At 39.8% G+C, this 24,355-nt stretch overlaps 1 protein-coding gene and 1 long non-coding RNA gene across 4 annotated transcripts in view; one reads left to right on the top strand and one right to left on the bottom strand.

The window, feature by feature from the left end:
- Positions 1–465: 465 nt before the first annotated feature.
- LOC121910844 (glutamate receptor ionotropic, kainate 1-like) overlaps positions 466–24,355 on the bottom strand; it is a 35,895-nt gene continuing 12,005 nt past the window's right edge. The window contains exons 2-17 of one of the 3 annotated variants that reach the window (XM_042432199.1): positions 23,797–23,964; positions 22,902–23,159; positions 21,696–21,877; positions 19,841–19,894; positions 19,362–19,532; positions 18,783–18,926; positions 17,072–17,179; positions 16,763–16,807; positions 13,220–13,333; positions 12,589–12,792; positions 11,664–11,887; positions 10,865–10,983; positions 8,638–8,855; positions 6,365–6,590; positions 4,085–4,335; positions 466–968 (exon numbers count right to left, since the gene is read on the bottom strand). In XM_042432199.1, coding sequence (XP_042288133.1) covers positions 801–968; positions 4,085–4,335; positions 6,365–6,590; positions 8,638–8,855; positions 10,865–10,983; positions 11,664–11,887; positions 12,589–12,792; positions 13,220–13,333; positions 16,763–16,807; positions 17,072–17,179; positions 18,783–18,926; positions 19,362–19,532; positions 19,841–19,894; positions 21,696–21,877; positions 22,902–23,159; positions 23,797–23,964 — 2,654 coding nt within the window. In that variant the 3' untranslated portion in view covers positions 466–800. Of the gene's footprint in view, positions 969–4,084; positions 4,336–6,364; positions 6,591–8,637; positions 8,856–10,864; positions 10,984–11,663; positions 11,888–12,588; positions 12,793–13,219; positions 13,334–14,229; positions 14,290–16,762; positions 16,808–17,071; positions 17,180–18,782; positions 18,927–19,361; positions 19,533–19,840; positions 19,895–21,695; positions 21,878–22,901; positions 23,160–23,796; positions 23,965–24,355 lie in introns of those variants that run through there. The other 2 variants (XM_042432197.1, XM_042432198.1) reach the window with 2 other exon arrangements.
- LOC121910845 lies at positions 20,494–23,003 on the top strand. Its single transcript, XR_006099743.1, has 3 exons — positions 20,494–20,661; positions 22,345–22,518; positions 22,919–23,003. It is a non-coding gene; the product is annotated as an uncharacterized LOC121910845 (long non-coding RNA).

Raw genomic sequence — 24,355 nt, 5'->3', positions numbered from 1 at the left:
TTTTGTCTTTGACCTCCTGAGAATTTCACACACTGAAAAAAAAAAAAAACTGTTTCTCATTTATTGTCCTTTCCTTCTCCCTGTATCATATCCTTTCTCTGGTGCACAGACAGCAATATTTCATGATCAGAAGCATTTGTGAGGCTATGTGTGTCTGTGTGAGTGCGTGTGGAGCGGAGGGTTGATGTTTGTGATGTCGGTGTTTGAAGGGTATGAAACAGCAGGTGTGTTCCTGACTTTCCTTAGAGGTCCTTATCTCCCTTCACTGGCCAGGGTTGGCTCAGCAATAGGCTCTGAAGGTACTTTGCAAGCTGCCAGTGGAACAGCTAGCTGCCAGTATAGGTACACAAAGGAACATGCACACACACCGCTGCCAACCACAAACAACAACAACAACAACAACAACAAATCAGACAGCAGTTTTGAAAAAATGCAAAAATTGGTTTACTCTGAAAGTCAGTAAAGTTGTCTTGCATTTACACAATGGGAATATCTATAAAGTGTCAACTCTGCAATCTGCTCAGAACGGTGAACTACAGCCATAAGGGAACAGCAATGGTATATACTATGAGAGAGCTTTCATTTTCTTAGTCATCACTTGTCTTAACATTACATTATTAATGTTGATACAAGGCCAAGACTTTGTAAACTACATCTACAGTATAATGCTTTATGTATTATCCGTACAAATACAGCATAAGGACAGGGGTGATGAGGAAACAACTTCATAACATACGGTGGCTCACAAACAAATCGGAGGAAGTGCTCATATAGCAGTCCATCAGTTTTTTTATCCAAGCTCAAGTGCTGGAGTCTCGTCTCACTGTCTCCCTCTTTGCAGTATGTTTGGGTTGACAGAAGATGCAAGCTGACCTTGCTCCGCTGTGGGGTCTTGACCTCCTCCTGATGCCTTTGTAACACTGCAGAGAGATACCTAACTCCTCCATCAATGCTCTAAAAGACACACACTGCAAAAGAGAACCACAATTAAAGGCCTGGGTTAATACACCAATAAAGCTGATTTTCAATAAAGTCATTATGACTTTTCTGAATGTTGTTATTTGAAAGACCATGAACGTGCTAACATGAAACAACAAATGAATGCTGCTTCATAATTGGATCAACTGGGGAATTATTGCATACGCCATTGACTGAAAGCTATACTAATTTCAGTTTAAACCTAACGCCATGACATTTGATTCAGCTTTGCAAGTTGGCGTCAGTGAACTTGCCTGCAGCTGAATGTGAGCAGACAGCCAATGACTGCACGTCAGCTCTAAAGTCTCACCAGACAAACACCAGAAATGATTAAGCACACATACACTGTAATTTTGTCTAAAAGAGTTGTAAAAGACTTGTAAACTCTGTTGTCTCATCATGAAATCCAATTACACAGACAAGAGATGAAGGACAGTGTTTGCGGTGCAACATCCTAATACAGCAAGCCATGAATTCATAATATGGTAATTATTTGAAATTATCAAAGAGAGGGCCATCTGAAATGAGAACCCTAAGGCTTATTTGATTCTGCAGAATAATACATTGCATTGAACTCATTAATCTTCGATCATGTTTATTTTCCTTTCATTTTGCTCTCTTCCGGAGGGTGTGCTCTCTAAATTTATTTTGCAAATTATTATTCGTGGCACAAAGTCATCCCATTTTTATCTGTTGGTCTTTGCATCCATGGACCAGACCTTTGTCTTTCATCCTTAGGCTATGCCTAAGGCTTCTCAAACTTGTATGGCTTCCTGCAGGGTTTCCCATGAATACCTGTAACACTCAGTTTCAGCAGAGAAACCTTTACCAACCTCAGACCTTACTTTTGTAAGGTATCTTATTTATTTATTAATTTATTTATCTTTCTTTTAGTGGTTTACATGTGCATCTCATGTGCACAGTTTTTACATCCTTTAATGAAAGTAGTATCAACTATTCCTCTTTGTAATAGTTAATACAGTATCTGCTATAACTCACTGAATATATACTTGGGTTTTTCTTACATCTTACATCAAATACAGATGGATTATGTTTCAAGATGACAAGGTCAGTCCAGGGAAGCAGTGAGGACCTTGAAAGTCTGTATCCCTCTGTGCTCCCATCCATCATTACTTCAGTTAAAATTGCCTGCAGTCACCAGCAGTCATTTATGAAATTACAACTTTACTTTTGGCCCTGGTTTTGCGTCAGGGGACATTTTAACCCAACACATAGTTCCGTCACTGTTATCCAAATTTCAGCCAACCACACCAGCGTACCAAAGAGTTTAATGAGGGGGAAAATATTCAAATAACTTCCCCTATCTTTTGATTTCCCAAAAGGCAATCAAACTCTGCTTCTGCAGTATACACAAATGTCTATTGAGACTACAGTAAATGAAGCACAACTTGTAGGCTGGTGGTGGAAGGCTTATCCAATGCAAGCTAGGTGTATCTGGTAGCCAAGTGGTTAAGATGCATGATCACATTGTCACCAGTTTGTTTCCAAATGGGGCCCTTTGTTATATGTCATCCTGAATTTCTTCTGTGTATCTCTGCTATTACTGTCTAATAAAGTCAAAATGCCCCCAAATGTAAAAAGCAAACAAACAGTGGAAGCGAGAAAAACTACTTAACACCAGAGCAGCACTGCAGAACTCTACACTTCTTATACAAACTTGACTGCTACATTTTGCAAGCTATACTGAATTTTAAAGCCCAAAACAAGCTTACAACTCACACATTTTATATAACAATGTACTTGCAACTTGCAACCCTTATACAAGTCTGTAATTTAAGGCTCTCATGAGTAAAGTGCTCCTTATATAACAAGAGCACATAAATAAGAGGAGAGCTGTCTCAGGACTGACATAACAAGTGAATATAACCACAAGAAAAAAGGACATTTTGCAGGGAAGCAGTGTGGGCATGAGGCTCAGATAATGAAGGTACAGTGTAAGGGTAATAGTAAATGGGATTGGGTGATGCGGGTGCAGGTATACTGGGATGTTTTAACAGGGGCAAAGAGAAGGACACCTGGTTATAGGTCTTACAAACCTATTGTCTAGACTGTGTATGTGTTGTAAATGTGCTGCCATGGCTACTCTGTGTCATCCCCCAGTAGCCTGCCGCTCTCCAGATCTGTAGATAAGGAGGTGCCAGAGGAGGAGGTGGAGCCACGCCGCTGAAACTGACGGGACTGCACCCCATAAAAGAAACAAAATGCCTGACGCGAGCATGCAAAGAAAACAGGATGGAGGAAAGAACACAAAAGAGATCAACACAGAAAAGTTAGAGCATATTCTGATAACATATTATTTTTTGAAAAAGAAAAGAAAATAGCATGAAAGACAACACAAAAGAAAGGCAAAGCAAAGAAACTAATCGTGCGCTCTTTCATTGCCTTTGATATCAATATGTAAAGGGATGTTCTTGTTCTCAAAAGCAGATAGAACTAATGCTCAGCTAAATGAGATAGACATTCTTCATTTTCATTTTGTGCTTAATAAACAAACTGGTGGAAAAATACAGAAGATATAAAAAAAACAAGAACCAAAGTATGCAAGTTCAAGCAAAATCAACTATTGATGACATACATCATGCATGGTGTCATGCATCATAGATATTTTGGACATATGAGAAAGAATTAAGTCACACAAATGCTAGCAAGTGAATGATTTATGTCTACTCACAAATTCTTTACTATATTTAACCCACTGTTTATTGTGTAGGACTGTCAGGCACAGCAAGTGTAAATATGATTTTAAATGAATTCTAATTAATTTTTTCGAACAAACATCTACAAACACTTCTATAGTGAGAAGTGATATTAATTAGTAATTGACAAAGAAAGACAAAAAACATTGCTTGTCTTCAGCCTCTGAAAATGTGTGTGAGAGTCTAATAGTCTCTAATTTCCTCATGCGATTTGAAACAACCTACAATTAACTAAATCACATTCTTTCCTCAACAATGATACTTTGAAACAAAGATCTCATCACAAGTTTCCTCAGAGCGGAGTGTATTCTTTAATCCTTTAATCCAGTCATTTGTCCTCCCATCTCCACCATTAAGCAGTAGAGCAAAAGTTTCCCACCCTCACTCACCTCCTCTATGTCTGCGTTCCTGCGGGCCTTATAGATGAACTCGCCAATAGCCACAAACACAGAGAGCACCAGACCAGCAGCCAGGACGATGAAGATACCACCGATGTTTTCCACACCCAGAGCATTGGCCTCCTTGTTGTCCTCCTCTGGACAGCCATTGCCTCTCCACCATTTCTCCTTCATCATGTGCAGCTTCCCTTCCTCCTGCAGCTGAAGGATGGCAATGGTCACTTTGTCCCTGTATGGAGAACCTGGCGAGGGAGAGGAAAGAGCACAGAAGTCAAATATAAAGATGTACTGACAGAGCAAATACATGCTGTTTCCTCTTTGTAATACCTTTAAGTGCCCCATTAATAAAATAAGGCATGGCAGCCCTGCTGAGGCACCCCTCTGTTTACATTGTTTACAGTGTTTTAGTGAACCACAAGCATTTTTTTTTATCATGAAATTAAAGCCATTACTCCGACAGCAAAATGCACTGTACGTGACAGGAAACAAGACTTTACTTGTATTTCGAGGATATAAAACTACAATTGGCATTTGTAATGTTTATTATTGTGAATTTGAAGTAACAATGCTGAGCTTGGTTTGCATAAGCCCACACATTTCTTCTTTTACCAGTGTTCAGAATGCTTATATTTCTATCTTTACTATCGCCTGTTATTTGCTGCATTCAGCCTCTATTTCTTTGAAGCTTTATAAACGATATACTGCATGTTTGTCCTTCCTGGAAGAGGGACAGAGAGTGGTTGTATCCTGAGCAGATTGTAAAGCTCTTTGAGGCAATTTGTAATTTTAGGCTATGCAAATGAAATTGACTTGACTTAAATATAATATACAAGCCAGCATTTACTTGTATTTGGAGTATGAACTGATGTTGTAGTAACTTAAAGAAGATTTCCATTTTGGCCGCACTTAAGTTAGTGATGCAAAGCCCTTAAGCCCAAAGCCTTTAATAAATGAGCTTTTGCCAGCAGCCTGTGATGACTATAACTGTGAGTGGATGGTTACTGAAGACAGATGAGATTGTTTTGAGGTGACTGATTGTGATAGGCTCTGTAGTACACATGAATAGGATGAATGTAAACCAGAGTAATTTAACTTCTGTGTGGATAACACTGTTCTGACAAAGACTACGCTGTTTCAATAAACAGTAAACCCTACATGACTAAAGACTCTGAATGAGAAGAAATGAGCCTCTAGGAATGGGGATAGAGAGGAAATGAAGCGGATACAGAAACATCAGAGGGGGAAGACTGCTCAGGGGAAGGATTGCTACAGGAAGAAGGAGGGGAAACTACAGCAGAACAACATATGGGAGGTTTGGGATGGAAAAAGAACCATCACTGGTTACAAACAGACCAGAGACCAGGTACTGCAGGAGACAGATATAGGGCCAGGGAGTTAAAGGAATCAAAGCATTTTTAAAAGGTTTGACAAGGAGGCTTCTGGTCCTAGAGGGTTCCCCTAAACTATCCTCCAAGGCTTCCAATATCCGGCACCTGTGGATCAGGTGAGAAAAGAGCTGGACAGACTCAGCTGTCGGCTCATCTCAGTCCAGGCACGGCTGCATCTGCCCTGAGGTTGTCAGCGCTGTTTCACTCTTTAGTTCTTGATTTGTTTTATCTGAGCCTGAACCTGTACAGGGTCAATTTTATGTGGATAATACCACCTGATCCAAATGTAATGAAGTCATTGGAAGAACTTTTTCTGACACACCTCTGATCACTAGTAAAGCCACCCTGGACCCCCCTCCATACTGCCTACAAGCTGGATATTGGGGTTTTTGTGTTTTTGGTTTTTGTGTTATGATATTTTCTATACTTTTTTTTTCATTTTTACACCCCAGTGCCACCCCACCTTCAGCATTTCCACTGTGGTGCACTTGAGCCTTAACTCCCAAGTGATCCCCTGTAGCTGCTCAGTGGCTGCTGTTGTACTTGGCAGCTTATAGGCACAGATGTGTACAACTATGCAGGTGGAAGAACATGTTCTCAGTGAAGTGCTCAGCAAAATTTCCCCAGTTAAGGAAAAAAAAATCAAAATGAACTGCTTCTAGAGTGAGACACAACACTTTCTTTGAGTTGTTTTAAAATGATTTGAGTTGTTTTTGAAAATTAATTTCATCTTTTTCCATTAATAAGACATTAAAAATGGATATAAGTGACAAAGATGGCACTGCAGAGTAATGCTATACATCAAAAGTGATCCGACAGACACTATGTCCACAATTTATAGTTTGTGGATCTATGTTGGGTTCCTGATCTCATCCTCTCCTACCTATAGGTGTTCCCACTCCGTAACCCTTGGAGTCTATTAGACCTCCAATCTGTGTGAGGTTGCAGTTTCTCTGGCTGATGTACTCGATGCTGGTGGACTCCATCAGCATGGCGTAGTCTGTCGTCAGGACCCGTGTGATACCTTCCTTGTTGTTCTTAACCAACGCGGTGTTCTTCCTGCTGCTCATAAATGCCCACATCTTCTCATAGGTGGAGATCTTTGATTTCTGCCAAAGGAGCCAGACAGGAAAAAGTTGGCAAGAACTGCTGATGCATTTGTTTGTGGCTGCACATATACACACAGTACATATACTCAACTATGTTTCAAATAATATTATAAGCATATATATGTTTAACAGCAGGATGTGTGGGACTCTATCTATCTTAGAGTGTGTCTTGGTGGGTGTGTGTCTGTGTTTTTCCTTGCTCAGTCAGAGAAAATGGGACAGCTGTGTTCTAAATCTCCCCCAGCTGATTCAATTTGTTCGAGCCATCAACACAGCCTGCTTCTTCCTATCCAGGCAGCCGTAATCACTGGCTGCAATCTGGGAGGATAAAGCCCTGCATGGATCACCCCTGCTGAGCCACCAGGATGCAAGGAGAGCGAGTGGCGGTGGGGGAAGGAAGTGGCAGACCTGCCTAAGGACATCGGTGCAGCAATACCTTATATAATACAAATGAACGTATGCTCAACTTCAACACAGACACCCCAAAACACAAACACAAGTAGTCTTAATATGCATCTTCTCCATGTACCATCATATACTCTCCTCATTAAAGTATATACAAGTCTTTCTTTTCTCTTTCTGTCTGTAGATTTTTTTTTCTTTTTCATGAGATGTTTAGCAAAGATAGGCTACAGGATGATGGGAGTAGCAATTGAGGGGATCCTTACAATTCTGACGTTCTAAACATAAAGGTATTGTACCACTAACTCCTGCTTACAAAAAAGTGTTTAAAAAGTACAACATAATCCGACTGACAACACAGTGGTTTGTAAATTCACTCAGTTGAGCAGACAAGGGAGCAAACTACAAATTTATCCGTCCTGAGCACACAGTATTAAGGCTATTGTGATCAGTGTTTGATATTAATGTTGGTTGATTTATATGAAGAAACCTGAGCAATTTTAGGTTGTAGGCTAAATTACAAAAACATGTTTGATCACATATTTTATGATTCCAGCAGTCTTCAAAAGTCTTTCGCTCATTATGCAACTCATTGAATTAGAGGTGGAACGTTCAGGATGTGCATCTAATGTAGGGGTGTGCCCAAATACAAATACGTTATTCGGCAAGGCATAAATAATGGATAACTGGATTTTTATGCCTATTTCCACTTTTATTCGAATACAAATACAAATATAAATATTAATTATTTTGTTGCCTCAACAAATATAGATACAAACACAAATACTGAGCTCTCTGCACATCCCTAATCAAATGTAAAGTACTGTACAGGCACAGTTGTAAACCAAGCAAACATTTCACAATTGTTAGCTCTTTTGCTGAAGACTCATAATAGAAGGCTATAGGCCTAAATGCCTTTGTATGTTTTTGATTTCACGTTTCAACGTTTCCCTTAAAGGGGACATATCATGCACATTTCCAGATCTACGATTATTTATGGGCTCTACCTGTATATCTTTGCAGTTCAAAAAACTCCTTATTTATCTTATACTGGCCCTTTATGCAACCCCTCAGTTCAGGCTTTATCTGAAACAGGCCATTTTAGCTGCTGTCTCCTTGATGCCCGTCTCCATATGAACCTACTCTGTTCTGATTGGCCAGCTGGCCCTCGGCAGATTTCCAATAGAAACTTCTCAAATACATCTCCATGTTCGAGCCTGAATCTGATCCGAAATATACAAGTGGACAACATAAACAACCTGTGGAATAACCCTAGCAACAACCTTAGCAACAAAGGCTACAGAACAGATGGTGTTTGTGGGCATGCGCGAACAATGTGATGTCATCACGAGAGGGACGCTGAAGCCCAGGCTTTTGACTTGCAGGGAGTATTTTGCATACATTCACCTCATGTTTTGGAACTTTGACTATGTTTAACATAGACATCCAACATCATAACACTATAAAAATCTTGTGTTTTAGTTTAGTGTATTCTGTATTTAATGTTGTAAATGATACTAAACAATGATGAGGGTTACTCATCATTGTTTAGTATCATCATTATTATGCTGTGACTTTGATAAAGGTTAAAGCTACATTAGATGCAGTTATACTTATATTGCAGAAAAGCCTACACCCATTGTACCTTAAAGAAGGTCATGGTGGATCCATCCCTCACTGCCCCATATTCAATCCTGGTCTGCTTTGCCAGGTCATCTGCCGAGTCGATGGGCGCGTCCATTCGTTCCACAGTGAGGAAGGCAGCCAAGTTGGCCGTATAGGAGGAGATGATGATTAACGTAAAGAACCACCAGATACCCCCAACTATACGAGTGGATAGAGCCTTAGGCATCAGCTCCGAGCCTGGAAGCATAGTAATGGGGGACATAAGGTTAAGAAAAAGATTTAAAAGGTTTTAAAAAGAGGGAGATTAAGGGTTAGTGCTGGGAAGGATGGAAAAATGATCATAACGTAGGAACGACTACGCTAACATCGGTATGTCACAACCAGTACAGTACAACTAGAATGGTAATAAGTGCAGTTTATTGTGCTCTATTTGATGTTCTTTAAAACTAAAAAAAACAATACAATGACAAAAAACACCTATATTCTTCCAAACCAAGTACCCCAGTCTAAATGTGGTTATCTTAATAGTTGGATTCACACCAGAGCTTTAATGAGATTTTCACCTCAGCCCTGAATGATAAATTGTGCGCCTTTTCATACAGTATGTTTATTTTCTCCCTCTGCACCATAGTACTTGTTGGGTCTGAAAGAAATATGACAATAGGACAAAAAAGCACAGATTAGAAGAACCAAATGTGACAGAAAAAAGAAATCTGGATATAAAGAAAATGAGAGAGCACATCATCACAAAAATGTAATGAAACATAACACTGCAAAAGCAGCACCGTGCTTTATCTATTCCTCTCTGTGCAGAGCAAAGAGGCAGTGAAAAACGATTAATGTAATGGAAGAATACATTTATGTAATGGAAGAATACATTTAGCATATTTATTGTACCAGGTTTTGGAACATTTGTGCCTATTTTTAAACCCTTTTTCACTTGGGTTGGACAAATTCTTACTGTAACTTTGCTTTTAGTGTAAAAAAAACAGCGATTCTGGAGGGTTTGAAATTGCCATGTGTTAGACACAGCATCTCATAGAAAGCTCAAGGCCATTGTAAAACACCACACAGCTAGGTTACACACACATGCAGATTTGACTTTCAGCAGCTAGCTTGCAGTACGTACACAATAAAACTAGTCTGAGCTTGTTTGAGATTAAGTGGAATGAGATGAGATGCTATTATTAAAAGGGTAAATAAAATGATAAAGGTATAGATAGAATGGCATGAAATGTAAAATGGGAATCCTGCTACAGTTCGCAGGGGTGAAGGATTAGCTTATCAGTACCCTGGTTTACAGACCAGAAATCAAAAGAAACTCAAATGTAAATACATCCACACTGTTAATGAAAGCTTCACTTGCTTGATTCTTGATTTATCAATAGTGAAAGAAAAGACAACATTGCTCGCTGTTAGCAGAATCTCAGCATTTCATCAGCATCGCCGTTTTATCATGGACTGATGTTGTCAGTAGGTTTGTTGGCCACCCAATCAGGCACATCCGACTTATCCTGTCCAAATCTCCTGCCTGGAGGGAGGTCAAGTCCCCATGAAATGCAGTATAATTCCAATAACTGGGTGAGGTTGCAATTCATAGAGTATGTATCAAGGCTACATGTGAAGGGCATTCACAGTAAGTAGGAGTTGAATGTTGATGTTTTGAATTAAACAGCTCAGATCAGAGTTTACAGTGTCAGTACAGTCTTAACTCCTGTGCAGGAAGTTCATTAGACTTATTTTTTGGCCTCTTGGGGGCATCGGAAACAAGCTGTATGCACAACACCACCTTTTAAGTTGATATGGAGCAACATTGGAATAAATTTGGAGTCATCTGACAAGTCCAATATTCTCTTCCTTTTAATTCTGTCTTAGTCTCCAACTCTAGAGGGAAATGTCTTGCTCATAAGCTGCTAAATGCTCCACTATGTTCATCAGCTAGTCCCTAACTTTGTCTGCTGTTTGGTGCTGGGCAGATCGCATGCTGTGGGTTTGTAGCTGTAGCTGTAGTAGTTTGTAGCCTTGTAGCTGAAAGCAGCTTCCTGCTACAGTTGAAAATGCTAAAGTTACATGCCAGAAAACCAAAATAATGAGCTGATATACACTATAAAGCTCAATAGAGCTAAATGCCGAGTCAGTTGATAATTCTCTGTGGGTTCATCACTACAAGCAGCCACATACACATTTCACACAAGTAGTCATGTAATCCATCGTTAATTGATTAAAAAATACTGTGAGATAAATACCTTGCCGCATGAGCGCTCCAACACCAAACCAGAAACTGTTGAGTAAAGTGAAATTGTTCTGTATTAGAGTCGAGGACGGGTTGCATGGATGTGGGTTGTACCATTCGTATGGAGTAAACCTGGAAGACAATAAAAGAACAGAGAGAAAAAATAGATGAAAGGGATTTCAGATAGCAGAAGGAAATATATAAAATCTAAACAACCCCTTCTATTTTGCTAATCATGAGACAGAGGGACACATTGGTCATGCACTTGACTTCAATGCAGGCTTCCAGTTCTTTTTCAGTGCAATTTACACTTCACCTTGATTTGCATTTTGATTTTCACAACCAATCTACTTGCTGGGTGCAACCTGCTGGCAGGGGGTTTACAGTACACACCACCTGAGAGCGAGGTGAAGAGCAAGCTCACAATTACTCCCTGCTACCTAACAACCACAATGAAAGCCAATCTGGCAGCTGACAGGCAGCTAAAAGCTTATTTTTTTGGTTATTTTAGAATAGCTGTACTCATGCCACAGCCATGCCAATTATTCCAGACTATTTGTGGTTCTTGTTGTGTGAATTTGAATTTACATGACTCTATATGTTTTTTTTAAAATGCCAAGCACTGGCCACCATCTCACTGCTTTCCTGTCCTTTTCACTTCCAAACTCTTATTAACAAAAGAGCTTGAGGCAAAGCTGACCCTAAAAGCAGACTGGCTACGGATTGTTAAGTATGCTGTCATCCCATCACCTATACATCCTAATCCTATCATACATCATCTCATTATGACAAGCATCAATCTGTGCTCTTACCTGGCAATCACAAAGAGGACACAGCTGACTCCTGTGCAGGCTAGCAGCACATACATCCAAATGTCCGGAGTCAGGGGATTGAGGAAGGAGAACACGCCCGGGTTGGTACCGTTAGGTTTGCGGTACAGGATGCTGATGCCTAAGGTCATGAAGGGCTTGGAGAAGTCAATGACTTTCTCCCTAACATAGGTGATGGTCAAGGGAGCCACAGCAAGGTCTGCTACCTGGAAAAGCCAGAAGAAGAAGTAAGATACTACAGGTAAAATTGGTACAGCTAAACATTACACATGACGTCTTCTAGTATTCCACTGTGGCAAGACAATATAGCTTGTTAAAGATCAGTTTTCTTCTCTAATAAAGAACAAACTGTTATTCGGAACAGCACAGAACAACATAACTACACTACAGATTAATGAAGGAAATTTTACAAGAGATAAATGGAGGAGATTTTTTCCCAGGACTAGTGATCGAATATGAGCACAGGCACAGGCAACAGCCCAAGCTTTTTGTTAGAAGCATTGTTTATATAGCCAGAGGGCGCAACTTGTCAGAATATGTTACCACCATTGATTATACTGCACGTCCTATAGATATCATCAAAGAAAGCAAAGTGATTCTTCTGGTCTGGGAACACATCCACCTGCAAACAGGTTGTTACCATCTGTGAACTCAATTGTAGACTACTTTCAGCTTGATTATTTGTCAATTGCATGTGAATGCAGTATTTTTGTCCTGTGGACATTCCATATTTGGACCCTGTGGGTGTTGACTCTATTTTTCAAGAGAGCTGAGACATGAGAAGTACCCTATTTGGCACAGATTCTTAGCCATGAAGAATGGGTCATTATGGTGGCAACATTCATGAAACCAAAAAGCCAAGGTTGTGTATACCTGTACCCCTGCAGTGTGACGGCTATTAACTCACATGGTCAATAAGCTCTCGGACCATCCCGTTCCACTCTCCTTTGTCATTCTGGGCTCCATATTTCCCATCAGCCACCAGTCTGACTTCATACGTAAAACCCAAGATGTTGGAGAGCTCTTTCAAGAGGTCCAGGCAGTAGCCCTCAAAGCGATCATTCCCAACCAGCTCCTTGTCTGACTTTTTATGCATCACATATGGATTTTCCTGTACAGAAAAAGAAAACACTGTGTTTTACTGTTTTCAAAGCATATTTGTTATTCTGACTCAATTCGTTCTATGCTATGCTATCTAAGTACTAAAGGCAGCTGGATGACCCTTGGGTGAGTGGCAAGATGTCTAAACAGCGGATCCAACTGTGTTTGGATTAGTAAGTCTACTGTAGATATTGTATCACTTTAATGACTGATAATATACTTTATCTACACATTTGTGAAAATACAAATTCAAACTATCCAACCTACCCAGTTAAGCAACCATATTCCTCTCCTATAAAACACTTTTTCCTCACCATTTCCCCCACCCTTGTCATTGTATTTTCCTCTGTTGTACCTCCATCTGCACTCTGCACATCCCATATGTACTCCCCTCCTTTTTCCCCCCATACTGTCCTCTGTTTAACCTTCCTCCTCACCAGTATCGTGGTGACAATAAGAGTCCTGTTAGCGAGAGAGTCTGTCACATTGTTATTCTTGTCTCGGTTGGACTCCATCAGGTTCATCCCCCTGTACGAGTTCCACACAGCAATCTGGAAAGGCAAACAGGGCTTTAAATTTATTGAACCACCATTTCTGCTTTGATCAGAACCACAGGAAGACACATTTGACGCCGGCTATTGCAGTCACCATGGAAGGCAATGTCTCATTGTGTAGATGTGTATTTACACATTAATTGTTACAGCTTTGAATAAGGCTGTATTTGTATTAATGATCACTAACATCAGTGGTTGTTAAAGGAAAAGCTGATTGAATATTCTTATTATCCCTGAAACTAAAATATACAGAGCTTGATTTAGTATGTAAGTCTTAACAGGAAACTACGTACTGCTCCAATACACTGCATATTAATCATATTTTCTGATTCGTCAAACAGAAAAATGAAAAAGAAGTGTAAAGGTTAAGAGACTTGACACTCCTAACTGTTTGGCTCTTTTCCAACCTTCTGCTCTGTTCACTATTCTACCACAGTTGCCTTTGCTCCACTTTGCTTTGATGATTCTGGGCGAGGCACCGAAAACTTAATTTTATTGTGTGTGTACAGTCATTATGAAAATGAAGATGTAGTTTCTTCCAAACTGAGCTGCCGATCATGTGCATCAGGTAAAGGTTTACAGCTATTCTGATGCAAACCAATATCATTCCTGTTGTGTGTAACGGTTTATCTGGGAACAAATCACGCTTAGATTTTGAACATATTGTACAGCCTGAACGACAAAGCTGTTTTTATAACAAATGTGAAGATGATGATTTTTTTTAATGCTGAATTAAGGCTCGGGTTTGGCACGAACATCTGCTAGCATCGTTATTTAATTTTGGTCGAACTTGAAATAAATCTGACAGCAGAAAGAAGTGAAACTTTGAAATGCCGTGTACTGAAAAAAATTAGATAAAAAATAATGGACACATGTTAATCACAATAACTCACTTGTGTGCATAATATCTCTTGAATATGATGGTGAGGAGTTGGAAATCACACCAGCAGGGGCTGTATGAATGAAGGGCAGGATCAGACGGGGTCAAAAGGGATAGAGGACAACATGGCCCTCCATACTGTTACAGTAACTGTGAATGAGAGTGTTCAGTTCATCGGACCAGGCGGTATAATCCAGACAGTTATCAGATTAGATCAGGCGTCTGGCAGCTGGATTTTGACCATTTCAAATCCCCTCACTGGTAAAGAGCTGAGCAAAGGTCAAGGGGTCTCACAACATTGATGCAATAAATTTAAGTGCATTAAATGACCAGGCTTCATTGTTAATAGAACTAAGGCGAGTGATAGAGACACGCTTACCTCCTCTAACAGTTCAGTCTGAGAACAAAAAGCAATGAATTTGGGTGTTTTCAGTCAGAAACAATGGCTCGTTCTCTCATTCACTGCATAAGAAGATGAGCAATAATGAATGCATGAGTACTTCTTATTAAACTGAACACTACAAGAGGTAGAGTCTTATTTTTCAGAATTTATTGTTTTAGAAAAGGACTATGTGGGATTACCTGTTGGAAAAGATAAAATGCTTTTCACTCCTCATTACGTTCTATCTTATTCTGTTCACCCAGTCAGACAGATAGAAAATGTGCTCATTCACACCTTGCTAAAAGCACTCTATATCTCCACTGCAGCACTTTCACAAGGGTCCACTCAGTATAGGAGTCCATAAATCTGTTTTATCTCTGGACACTGAAGATGAGGAGCACAATGGGGTTGGGATTTAATTAATTGTATTGTCCTCAATCTCAAAGATAAATGGACAGTATTTTTTGGGAGGTGTGGAGGGTATTTTGGTCTCAGAAGGCACAGTTTCACATGCTCATGCTGCATGTTGTCGAACATTTGTGAAAACATCCTCATCTATGAAATAAAACTGCACTGTCAGTCTGAAGGTGTTTCAGTAATAAAGCAATCTGACCAAGCCAATGAAATCAAAGCTAAAATACAGCATAGCACAGCATACAGTCATCAGCTTTTAAACCTCTAAGTCATGAATTTACCGTGTATAGCCTTGCAAATTTATCGTGCATACCAGAGCAGCTCCCAACAACAAAGTGTGCTATAAAAACTGACAGGAATTCACTCTCATATGCTGGAAGTAAAATGTTATCTACGAATCCTAAAGCTCATCGCCATCCGGAGCCAAATCAGACTGGAAAACCGTTACCACAGAGCGGAAAACATGCTAAGCCGGACCAAGAAAGATGAGAGGGAAGAAAATGTTATTTTCAGAGTCAACAACTTTAAGAGAAAATACTTTATTTCTCAGGAGACTTTCACTTTGTTTAGTGTCATCATCCTCTTCAGAGTGTATTTAACACTCCAGTGCCCAAGAACTAACGCGACTGCAACCGAGTGATAATTCATTTTTCATGACCATAAAGTCAAGCATTTTATGTGATGTGTCTGCCATATAGAGGTATTTCCTCAGAGGGGGGGGGGGCTTTTGAGGGCTAAATTTACTGAATGGAATTAAAATTACAGTATAAATCACCACTTCTGCACCTTGGCAGCTGCTGCCTGCTTACACACCTGTCTGTCTGACAACTGAGACAGAGAGGAAGAATTTTGCCAACTTCTGAAAGTAAACTATGTGTTTGAGGGGAAGAATTAATTCAACATTCATCAAATCATTGGTTTCAAGCTGATAAGCAGAGGTATAAAGTATATGTAACTGGAACTTACTTTACAGTATATTTTGTGATATTTTATATTTAGTTAGACTTAAATAAGAAGTGTGAAACTCAAAAATTAAATCATGAGAGCACAGCTAATAACAGTAAAGATTTGCTTTTAAAATGCAACTTAATTTGACAAAGAAAGGAATGACTGAATAAAACAAGGTTAATTTGATCTCTCACAATTGCATTGCAGTGAGCATTTAACATGTGCATTGCCCCATGTGTCAATCATAGGCCAAAAAGGGAAATGCGTGTGACTCTCCACTTGGAGTGAGTCTTGATTCTTGACTTAAGCTGTCGTCTCCTCTGTTAACTGGATCCCTCTTGGCTGCAATTTAATACTGCTAGTCTGTATGACATGAAAGTATGAAGACAGTGAAGCATATCATAAGTAGTGGACTGACAAGTCTCTGCAAAAGTGATCGATCTATACGATAAATTCATTTCTTTCTTATTGCTCACTGCCACCAGCCGTGGAAACTAAACAACTATGACATTACAGGGAGTGACATTGCAGGACTTACTTCTTACTTCTAATGCAGGTATTGTTATGTCTACGCCTTCTACCGCTGCTGCTAAATTTTGCCAAGTGTCAGAGCAATGCCTGGACCCAAACACGGAGAAAACTGAAATGTCAAAAACATGGCATTGCTATACACAAAATCAGTGAAGAGAAACAAGGTTGACAAGGCAGGGAGCAGGGAGGTGCGTGGCATATAGAGTGAGAAAAAGCGGGGAGAGGGGGGCAAACAACAAAGGCTTTGACCAAAAGGGGCACTGGCACAAACCTTGATCCACCTTTTTGTGAGGCGACTTCCGCCCTCCGTAATACCCTTTTTGAAAATGTGAAGGGTGCAACATGAAGCGCAGACAGTGTAGGGGAAAAAAAATAAATTGCAAGATTATTAATATTCACAACTGAACAAATCTATACAAAATAATAAATGTGTGGATGGATTATGGGAAACAACATCACAACAGTACCTCTCTGTTTTTCAAACATACACACACATACACATGCCTTAATGGAATGAATCAGCCAGTGTGGAAGCAGCATGAGAGTGGTGTAATTGGCTGTTCCAGGCCTCTGTCCTCACCCTAGCAGTGCCATCCTCTTTGAGGCTGATGATGTCCAAATCAAAGTCTCTCCTCAGGCCATCTGTCTTATTAAGAACAATGTGCCCTGTCAGTCCATCCCACTGTGCCTATGGAGAAGAAATGCAGAGGGAGAGAGAAGACGGAGATCGTCTCAAATGCCTTCTGATTTCCTCGTATACACAGAGCCTTACTGAAGCTCTGGAAAAGACTCCCAGGAGAGAAAGTGAAGGGGATCAAGGCAGCGAGAAGTCAGTGCTGACAGACAGGTGGAGGACTCACCGGATCACGTCAGGTAAACTCAGAAGAGTCTACAGGTTGTTCTGTGGTACATTCTAAATATGCATGAATGTTTATTTTCACTATAGTGACGACAACTACATTTATATGCATACTCATACTCTGTTTACAGTAGGGATATAAATAGTAAATCTAAGTTGGTAAATGCCAAAAGCAGTGGCATTTTTTGACAAGACAGTTAATTTCTAAATCTGCACATTACATATACACCACACCTGTCATTTACATCTTTACATTCAGTCTATTTTATGAGCTGTTACGTTTTTTCTTCTATTGTTTCACCTACATATACATATCAACATTTTGATGATTTCTTACATACACATACTTTCTGTGATTCAGTTTTTTCCGGTCTTAGAAGAGTTATTTTTCTTATACTGAGAGTGAGAGGGAGGTATACCTGGGCATATCTAAAATAAGAGTAGAGCCATGTTGCACAACTGCAAGCCAGATTGCCCATTTGGAGAAAGAAAGTCTTGAACCCGAACAAGTGGAATTTGTAAAAATTCTAAAACTGAAGCAATAACCAATATCAAGTGTCAAGAGTTATTTATGACAGAAAGTTCATAAACCTCCCTGCATCCTGTACTCAGTGGACAGACTTTTCTTGCAGTAAAGTGTCCATACATTTAAAATGGAATTAATTCAGTTTTGTCCACAAAAACACTTTGAGTATTGTGTACTAGCCAGAGGGGAGAGAGAGCCCTCAGGTTACAGTGCCCTGGAATTAATTTCAGCTATTGAAATGAAAGCTGTGTCCCTGTATTCCGCTCTGGTGTTTTAATTGAGTGCTATGTGAGACATATTACTGGTTCTTGCAATCAAATCAAGTGATATCAAGTGATGAATAGCACAGGAGGAAAGATGCTTCAAAGGATGGGCAGTGGCAAACAAAATGAAAAGCTGAACAGGAGAGAGACACAGAAAGAGAGAGAGAGAGATGGGGGGAAATATGAATGAGAGGATTGAATGATAATGTGTCCTCTCCATGGTAGGCAACGGTCCTCTGCTGGATTTAAGACTTAAGAGATCAAAACACTCATGCATCAAAGGCCTCATTTCTGTCTGTAGGCATCCAGTCTGACAGTCAAGCCAGGCCACATGCTTTCAACTTATAAGTACATAAATACTGTATATTTTCATGTTGTGTACTTTCAGAAGCAAAGCATGGCCTGTCATGGCCATATCACATGACATTATGTGACATCCACTGTCGCTCAATTGCATGTTTGCAACAGAGGCCGAACATGGTAAATTTGCAAGATCTTGTGCGAATGAACCCTTTTCAAAACACGCTGAAACACATCATCAAAAATGCATGGTGGTCAAGCTAAAAGGGTTTTCTTAAGTCACCCTGCTGACGAATAGCTTTTTTTTGGTTCTCTGTAATTCCAGCCCTTATTTGACACTGACCTCTTTGAAGAGGTTCATGAAGCGCGGTCCGAAGCGCCAGGGTTTGTGGCGGTGACACTGCAGGGAGCTGACGGTCATCTGAGTGGCCCGCTGGGACGCAACAGCGACCATGAACACTGCATCATACATCAAGGCTGCATCCGTCTGCAGAGGAGGCAGTGAGGGAGAGATTTTTTTTTTTCTCACACTACACTCAAAGGCCGTGTGCAGTATACACAACTAAACATCCGTTGTAAACAGCGGAATTACAATAATAACCCTCTAGTAAGAGTCTTGAAGATGAAAATGTGATAAGATTAAACTATGATGGTTACTCCAGGAAAATTGTGCCATCAGTGAAGTAAACAGGATAAAACATAGATATAATGATGGAACATGTATAACTCAGGATTATTGTGTTAACATTTTTGTCATGCTGAAGTATAGTTCCTACAAAGACTTACAGGTTAGCAGATGTTTGCAATTTACAGTTGTATGCAAGCATGCATACAGCATACAAATGTGCATCACAGGCTTTCAACAGAGCAGGTGTTTGTAGTGTTTGTGCTCTGTAATGTAAAATAACAGTACAGGGCTTACAGTCATGACTCCATCCATCAGGCCGCTCTCCTGTTTGGGACCCTGCAGTCTTTCCATGGCCCACTTGTCCATAGTGGAGGCCACCCATGGGTCATCTATGTTCAGTAGTCTGAAGCCTGTCATGTTGACCCCACTGTAGCGGTACGGCTCCAAATCCAAGGCAAACAAATCCTGCAAAGGGGAGAGAGGAGGTGGAGATGAGGAGCAGGAGGTAAAGGTGGGTGTGTTTGTGTTTATATGTGTGTGTGTGTGTGTGATGGAGGGAGAAAGAGTGGGATAGAGATTTAAGTTCTAGTTTAGGGTGTCGCTTTGTCAGCCTTTGATTGTATTGATAAATCACAGCAACATTTTTTAACGTCCCCAGTGAATTTACACTGGCCAGATAAGCACAAGAAGATGTGCCTAGTTTGTTCTTTGTCTGGTATCTCCCATAAAATAACTTTGCTATTTGTTGTACATTTTTCCATCTTGGAACTCACCAAAGTTGTGAAGAAGAAATGGTAGTACTCAGTCATCATTCCCATTGATGAGAGCTGTAAAATGAAAAAAAGAAATGAAATGATAAAAGAAAATGCCAGACCATATTGTTTATTTTAAATACGATGGGTTCTCCAGTGATACAGCTACAGTGTCACTTCTCTGGTCATTTCTCTTTTGCAAGCTGCATCAAATGTGTTATATATTGGATTTTTTGTTAATATAATTTAAAAACATTTAAAAATTCGATACAAACAGGGCTGCCAACTCGCAGTGCGAAAAGAGGACACTGACAGGTCACGGACAGACAAGACAGAGCAGCACACCGCAACAGCGGCGAGTTATTCAGACCATCAGGGGGAAAGTGAGAAATATATACAAATCTGTTATATTGTAATTTAGTCTCATGCATGCTGCTCAGAGTAATCTCAGTCAGTGGCTCCTCTGGCAGCAGAACAGTGTCTCTCCCTCTCCTCTCACACCGTGCACAAGCAGGCTGGAGTGAGAGTGAGTTACTATGGTTACAGGGATGCCCTGTGTCTCTGTCGTGCTGAAACTTTCTCACAATTCTAAATTATATAGCCTACTGTTTTTGATGCGTTCTTGGTTTCCATAGCACCCTCAATCTAACTAATCTAGACTAGTGTAGGTGGCTGTGTCTTGATTTAATCCAAGAGTTTAGGTGGTGTATAAATGCAGGAAATTTGCTTTTTTTTCTGGGGGAGGACACCCAGACAACCCCCACCAAGTATGCATCTTTCCAAGTTTGCGCCTCCATTTTAAAACATATCCAGGCACCCATGGATGGTTCAATGTTCAGCAGGTAAGCACCTTCATCACTGAACAACTTTTTATCCTTACGGGGCGTGCATAGACCTGTTTACAAAATGAGAGTGTTGAGGTTGCGGGTATCAAAGTAACCAATGTGACTTTTCCAGATTTATCCCTGTTGTCTTTGTTCTTGTTCATATTATATATTGTATTCATTTTTCTACCATTATTTTCTCTGTTTCTGGGTCTGTATTGAGATGATCATTTATTCAGATATTACTTTTATTTGGATAATCCTGAGAGAATAAAGTGGGGAGTGTCAGATGATGGGAGCAACTCGGTGAGGAGCACAGATCTTTCTTATCCTATGTTTTGATAAAAAAAAAAAAAAAAAAAGTGTAATATCTGGAGTGTATGTCAAAAATGCTACCCATTAAAATCAAATTAGCAAAAAAAAGTCTTATGAAAAATGTGTTGGTTTATAAGGCCAGAGAGAGGTCTTTATGAACCCCCACCTCCACCCACCCAAATCTCATTCCAAGCTGAAGTCAAAAGTTGGCAGCCCTGATATGAATAATAAAATAAAAACAAAGGATTGAAATGTGGTGTGAAGTACGAGGACTACAGAAATTCATGCTTTTGTGATGATGCAAGCTGTTTGTTCCATCAGGCAGGTAGAATTGGTGCACACAGGGATAGTCACAAATACATTTGTCAGAATGTTTCATAAATCACAAGTTACCATACTTTACCATCTAAGTTAAATAACCTTTGCCCAAACAGTAACAAATCCATGTGATGGGAAATAAGTTGTTGACCATTTGATACAACATTTGATTCTGATAATGATAAGAGATATTTCACCCAGGAATTAGGAAGCTTTTCTGTATTATATCCTTTAATTACCATCACTTGAATCACAATAAAAGCCTTCATAAACAAGGCAAATAGATTTCATATGATTTCTTCAACATAATAATCATCATCAAATGTGTTGTCCTCAAAGGACACATAAATGTGTTATGAAATCTGTGGAACAGAGGAACAGACTAATTAAAAGAAACTGATATCAAACCCTGTACACACCTGCTTAAGGAGCTCGGCAGCCATGCGATAGGAGCAGTCAAAGATTATAAAAAACTCCTTGTCTTTCTTCAGTTCCTTAAGCAGCGGCCGGGCATCTTGGTTACCTGGGGTCAGCTGGCGGATCTTGATCTTCAAGTTTAACTTTGCCGGAGCCTTGATCAACTCCTGCATCCTCATCAGACCTAAAAAATGGACAATTAGACCTTTCAGTTATCCCCTCTTGGACATGTCTTTTTCCCTCTCCACCTGCAGGAAGGTCAAAGGTCAGGGTTTGATACAGAACATCACTCCTCAGGTTCAGTGTTTGGCTCAAGGACACTTAAGCAGGACATGTACTTGCTGTTAAGGGGACTTATCGTCTGATTGAGGGATGTGATCCTTGTTCACTGCACCAACCTGCTGCCCAACTTCTTCGCAGTTTCCTCTAAACGCATCAAAGACAAACAAACACACACCTGTATAGCCTCCACACACTCCCCTCGTTCCTATATCCCGTGCTTCTATGTGCACAACAGTGTGTAATTGAGAAAGTGTTTGCGTGACATTTCAGGAAAATAAATTTCTGATCGAACATAAAAGGTAAAAAAAAAAAAAAAATCTATAAACTATGACATTTCAACAACGACATTTCATATTCTCTGGGTCGCAGGCAGGGATTCTATCTGGGACATGGCTGGATTTGAGGCTGTTGGTGTTGTGGTGTGCAGTCAGAGGGCAAGAATACAGCGAGCTGTTTGATATGAAGCACTCGTGCCCCGTCACAGATTGGGTTCACTGGTTACTATGAAAAAGGTGGCTGGGGTAGACAGCGGAATTACATTTTGTGAGTAATTATAACCATGACATATGAATATATTGTAAGGTTGAGAAAACACAAGCCAGGACTTTCGACCTGTTCTCCCTCTCAGTTCTTCAATTTAAATGTCTTGAAATGTTATGGCTGATGTTGAGTAATGTAGTGGGAAGTAAAATCATACACAAAATGCAATCTGCAGTTATTTATTACCAAAGATATTTAGGAAATTAGTGATTTATGTTTGTTTAAACCTTAAATTTCATATCAAGGTGTAGAGATGGGTAATGCATTGATATAATAGTTATATCATAATATAAGATACTGTATATTCTATTATTATGGTATTATTATATCAAGATAAGTGTGTTACAGTGTATTACAGAATAAATACTGATTATATATTGCCCTACCTGTGCTGTCCTCATAGACCACTGTGAGCTTCCTCCATTTGAAGAAGGTGACAACGTCCAGGATGGCCCGGGCAATGGCAGTGTACTCGGGAAACAGGTTGATGAAGAAAGTGTCTTTGTTGTCCACTGACGGGTGTTTCCAGCGAGTCTGTATGTGAGGGACTTCCAGAGCATTGCAAATGGACTGAACAGCACTGACTGAGGAGCTGTGAGAAGGGCCAAACACAGCAACCACCCCGAGAGCTAGCTGGTCACATACTGAAAGTAAAAAATGACACAAAGTCAGCAGGTTTTTGATTTCAGGTGTAGGTGACTTTTACATAGGTAGATTGGAGATTGTTTCTAGACCCAATTTCCCATTGCACACTAGGTTCACTTCCTATGGAAACAAGTTTAACTATTTTCTGAATATAATTTTTTATTAAAAGGATAGGTTTTAAAGGAGAATTGAACTATTTTCCTTATTACCTAAAGTGAGACATATTTCCTTTTTTTATGATCAATGTACTACTGTATGGTAATAGTGACAATTATCAAGCTTCACTCAATTTATCAATGTTGACATTATCAGCAGCTCCTCTCAATAGTGGGCAAAATACACCTTTTCCAATGTTAGTGTTTAATTTTTTATCTTTAACATGATTTTATTCTTTGCTGATGGAATTATGAAGGAAATTTTGTAAAATAAACCTTAAACCTACAGCCTCTACAAGTTCTCATTTTCCTATGATTCTGGACTTGCTAACTATTTCACAATATTTGATACCACAGAGCACTCTTAATCCACAACAGACACATGAGTGATTTATATGGTTATGTTGTCATCATCTACAGTAATAACAGGTAATATGGAAAGCTTGGCATACTGTAGCTACATCTTGTAATCACTTCCTACCTCTCCTGGAAGCCTCAAAGCCATCAAAGAGGTTGATCCTCTGAATATCGTAGGTGAGAGTAGTGTTGGGCATCAGGGTCTTGTTGCGGTTTATGTTATTTACAGCAAACTTAAAAGCCAGCTCGTCCATACTCACTAGCTCACTTTCCCGTGTCTCAAATATACCACCTGCACATGGAGAAGGAGAAGGGAGACAAACAAAAAGGTTGAAATCAGAACAGAACTTTAGTAATAACTGTCATTATCAATGTGCACAAACATTGTAACAGCAGCAGCCTTGGTGATAGCAGATCTTGATTTGATGAATTCTCTGCTCCTGTGTGGGTTGAGAAATTCTGCCACATTTGGTTAAAATAAAGCCTTTAAAACCCACAAACACAAACTTAACGAAGCGGTGCAGTCAGCCTGAAAACAAGGCTTTCACAGGTTACTAATGGCATGCAATTTACTGAGTGCCTCCAAAGCATCCTGCAGTAGCATGCATGAATTTGTTTAGTATACAGATGGCTGTATATTAAATTGAACAGTGTACTATGTACCAAACCCTCTCATTTAGAGC

The sequence above is a fragment of the Thunnus maccoyii genome, chromosome 13 (genome assembly GCF_910596095.1).
Source record: "Thunnus maccoyii chromosome 13, fThuMac1.1, whole genome shotgun sequence".
In the NCBI taxonomy this organism is placed as follows: Eukaryota; Metazoa; Chordata; class Actinopteri; order Scombriformes; family Scombridae; genus Thunnus; species Thunnus maccoyii.
The sequence above is the reverse complement of the archived record's forward strand: the minus strand, read 5'-3'. Positions and strand labels throughout refer to the sequence as shown.